Source organism: Charadrius vociferus, unplaced genomic scaffold (assembly GCF_000708025.1).
Source record: "Charadrius vociferus isolate BGI_N301 unplaced genomic scaffold, ASM70802v2 scaffold556, whole genome shotgun sequence".
NCBI lineage: Eukaryota > Metazoa > Chordata > Aves > Charadriiformes > Charadriidae > Charadrius > Charadrius vociferus.
Genome location: NW_009648647.1, coordinates 365,725 through 370,089, shown reverse-complemented (window position 1 = coordinate 370,089; position 4,365 = coordinate 365,725). Strand labels below are relative to the sequence as shown.

At 48.4% G+C, this 4,365-nt stretch overlaps 1 protein-coding gene across 1 annotated transcript in view; it reads left to right on the top strand.

Moving 5' to 3' along the window:
* The first annotated feature begins 2,659 nt into the window (after nt 1–2,659).
* Nucleotides 2,660–4,365, top strand: part of AMZ1 (archaelysin family metallopeptidase 1) — an 8,972-nt gene continuing 7,266 nt past the window's right edge. Inside the window, exons 1-2 of the mRNA XM_009886426.1 lie at nt 2,660–2,963; nt 3,611–3,778. Coding sequence (XP_009884728.1) covers nt 2,660–2,963; nt 3,611–3,778 — 472 coding nt within the window. The remainder of the gene's footprint in view (nt 2,964–3,610; nt 3,779–4,365) is intronic.

Sequence of the window (4,365 nt, the reverse complement as noted above, 5' to 3'; positions counted from 1 at the left end):
CAGGCTCTGCGCGGCATGTGAATTCCTGTGCTTGAGCTTGCAAACCGCTAAAGCGTAATCATGGCCATCCTTGGGCATGGTGGACATTCACAAAACACCCGTGCTCATAGCTGGGAACGTCTGGCGCTGGGTGAATGTCCCCTTTTAGGAAGCCTGGGGAAAAAATGTATATCCCATAGCTTTGGGTACACGCTATATTCCATGAGAGAGCCCCGGGGAACACAAGCTAGAAGACTGTGCGCTCATTGTATCTGCTGTTGCATACATCCACTCTTTGCTACTTCCCATCTGGAAAGAAAAATCCATTCATTTTCTAACCAGCTCCTCCTCCCCCAGACCCGCACTCCCTTTATTGCCAGGAAGCGCCGATGGAAGCGCTTTGTGCTTCTCAGAAACCTTCTTTGACAAGATCACTCTCTACCTGGACTGAGCGCAAAGCCTCTCCTCGATTTCCCTGGGAGCAGTAGGCAGTCAGCAGCTCACAGCATCACATCCTCCATCATTTTAATATCCTTAAGAGTTTCCAAGAGTAAGTGCGTTCTGCATATGACCAGAAAAACGATGCTTGTATTTAAAGTTTGTGCAGAACAAGTGGAAGTTTGGCCCTAGGCAAAGGCAAAACTCCTGATGACCTGGTGGGGTCAGACTCTCACTTTGTCTTCCCAAATCTGGAAGCAAGTCAGAAGTGCAGAGATCTGGGTGACAAAGAGGAGAACAACCTCACACGAACTCTTGTTGCTACCTGTAAAAAAAACAGCAGAGGCAATTTGGGTATTTTGGGGGGCAATAAGAAGAGGTGGCTGAGAAAACACGGCAGATTTTATTTCTTAACTTTCATTGCATGAGGGCCCTTTTACCCCTTCAGATCCCACCGTGCCGTCTGCTGTCAGCCTTTAATGCTACTGAAATACAAAGCTTGCAAATATAAAAGAAAAGTGCTTACCCGCTCCCTCTCCGAGGCTATACACCCTTAGCGCCAAAGATCGTACAAAACGAGTCCTTTTTAAGGACTGCTTATACATACACATATCTTCCCAAGGGTTAAACGTAAAGAAATTCAATGTTAATTTTAATGGGCTGCTACCTTTCTCTTACGGCACAAACTACCAGAGCCTTCTCCGTATTACTGAGGAAAGACTTTGGCTCATGTTGGTCCTAGTTTTTAAATATTGCATTTTCTTGCTATATTGCTGTCCTCCAGGGCCGCTGAATATTGTTTCCTTGACAGAGCTAGGCTGCAGACCCACTTAAGTTATAGACTTAACCAATTCCTCCTAAAATAAATAAAAATAATAACGCTGTTATAATGGTGATGGTCAGCTGATACATTTGCTTATCCACCCACAAAGCTTGTCTGGGTTCTTTTAGGTTAGTATTAACTCACCTAATAGAAGATAATACTTTCTAGGAACCCCGTGCTTTTGCGTGTATATACCTGTGTATTTTTATTCTGCTGTGTACAGGTGGAGCACTTACCTGTGGTGGGCAGCTTTGCCCCAGGTACTTCTCCAAAATACTCTAGTTCTACTTGGCAGGATCTCCTTATAAAAAAAAAGACTGTCTTTGGAAAAATCCAGACGTAGGGTAGCCATAGGGGGTTGTGCTTTGCTTCCTCTTTTTCTTCCCTTTCTCCAAGACATCTACTGGAATATCCATAAGTGCATAAACTGCAAATGGAAATAGGTTCTCGACTTCTGCAGCTTTGAACGTGCTGGCCTTAGAAAGGACCCCAGAGAGGATATTTCTGGGATGCTCTGAATTAATTTCTTTCTGCTGCAGGCTTTTGTTTGCTCTTTATTTACCACTTTACATCATCACCAGTATTCTTGATGATAAGGTGGTGTGACATGAAGTTATTCATGAAGTCACACGATGGCGACGGGCCCGTATGTGTCTTGCTAGAGAGGCAACACCAACAAACACAAGTCTCGCACAGCGTGTCCCGCCCATGGGTCAGGCTGGGCAAACCTTCCCACATCTTGCAGCCTGACAACGGCTCTGTGAGCCGGCAGGTGCCCCGGGCCCTACGAGTGAGGATTTAAAGCTGTTGAAGGAAATTGTCAACAGTGAACAGCTGCTTTCATTGCTTTCGGCTAAGTCAGAAGTTTAGGCTTCTGATAGATAAATAAAGACCAAGATCTACCTCTTCTTTCCTGCCATGGACCTTTTGCCTTTGAGACCTCCAAGGAGTGTGTTTTAGCTCAAGCAAAAAGGAGGTCCACCTTTCGACATCATATGAGGGCCGGTGCAACCAGTTGCACAACACACAGAGGTATTTCCCATGTTAGTGGGACTTTGGGATGGAACACCAAAAAAAAAAAAAAAAAATCAAACTCTCTGATTTAATCCAGACATCTGGTAGCAATAATGGGGCTATGCATTCTTGAGCACCATCTACTGGTACATTGTCCATAAACCAGTGACAAACATGCAGATGCAGAGCACCCTATAACAGCTACTCTCAGGTAAATGCCTATGGCTCCTGGCTAGCACTATGTACAGCATTTATAAGCTCCCAATCAAACCTTACAGCTGGGATCTTGGGGCAAACTGCTTTGAGAGCAAAGCGTAAGAAGGTTTCCAGGTCCCTCACAAGACCACGTGCTGATGGCTGTGTCCCCTCCTGCAGGCAGTGCCACAGCCGGTGGGTCTCTCCGCGATGCTGCAGTGCAAACACGCTCAGGAATTCAGCTTCGGGCCCCGGGCTCTGAAGGACGCGCTGATCTCCACCAACCCAGCCCTGCAAGAGCTCTACGCCAAAGCTTTCTCCAGGGCGGAGAAGCTGTTCCTCTCCGAAGCCTACAACCCGCAGAGAACGCTCTTCTGCACGTTGCTCATCCGGACGGCTTTCGACTGGCTCCTCAGCCATCCCGATGCCCCCGAGGACTTTGAGACGTTCTATCATGCCATGCTGAGGAGGAAGCAGAACTTCTATCGAAAGCACATTTACCTGCAACCTATAGGTAACACGAACATCTTCACTAAGCCACCCAGAAAGATACGGGAGGGAGGGGGGTGGTGCTGAACACTACTAACGTCCTTTTCTAAGGACTCACCTGCAAAATGCAGTTGCCATAGCAAAGATAAGTCAGTAATTCCAAAGGCTCTGACATGCCCCCAGTCCAGAGTCACAAGCCGTAATGACAACCATCAGTAGACCTACACTGTAAATGGCATTTGTGTCCCTGGGTGAGACTTGCTATGAATATATGTATGCATACACACATGCATATATATCTATATGTAAAACTATGCTGAATAAACCAGCATTTCTGGAGCTCCATCCCTGATGGTTCATTAAAAACAGCCACTCCTTCCCACGTTAATCTTTCCGCACGACTTAAATAAGAGACAACCTTCCTAGCACATCTGCTCTGCTAATGAGAGAGCGCACTAACGCCTCGAGCCACCTCTCAGGAAGAGCCCCCTCTTCCCCTCCATATCTGTATAACCATCTACAGCTGTCTGCCACATCCCTGAGTAAGCAATTAACTCCAGAATGAACCAGTCTTCCTCTTCCCCAGTTGCTGTGGCCAACCCCAGAGAACCCCTTTGGACCTTATGGTTCACCCTGGCTTTAAGGAACTGATCATAGAGCTTCTCTTCTCAGACTTGATCGAAGGACCTGCCGGGCTCTCGCTGCTGGATTCCCTCCAGAGCTGTGTGGAGTCTTTCTTCCTGGGTCTCCGCGTGAAGTGCCTTCCCTCCATCCCCATCTCTTCCATCCACTGCCGCTACCGCCACAGCCGGGACACGGACAGGGTGCAGCTTCACGCAGGTAAGGCCCTGGGAGCGGTGAGCCCGTACAGACATCAGCTTGGCACACGGGCACGAGCCCTCCCTCCGGAAATGCCTGAAATAGCCCTTCATTGCCTGAGCAGGGAGGGGATGAGGAAGGGAGTGAAAAGGGAGAAATCCTGTTCCCGTGGAAAACCCAGAACTTTGAGGCTGGAAACAGGAATAAAAAACAAAGTGACTTTCATCATATTTTCCTCTGCTGTTGGTATTTTTCAGTGCTATTATGTTTAGGTCCAGCTCTGCAAAGCCATGGGGTCGGCTCCGCGGGAAGGCACTGTTGATTTGGTGTAGCCTGAGCTCTCCCATCTCTTGCCCAGAGCCAAAGTAAATTCGTGGCCTGGGTGGTGCAGGTGTGGGGAACCCACTGGCCTTTCATGTTGGGAAATTGGGGTTCAAGTGTCACACAGCTCCCCAGGGAAACAGGTTTGTCAGCTGCCAAACTCGCCCCGCGCAAACACCCATCTGGAACGGGCTGTTTGTTTGCAGTACCGCCGGCAGCACGTGCTCAGCACAGACCCAGCGCTACAGTGATGCGTCTGCTCCAGCTCAGGTCTGAAACGCCTGTAG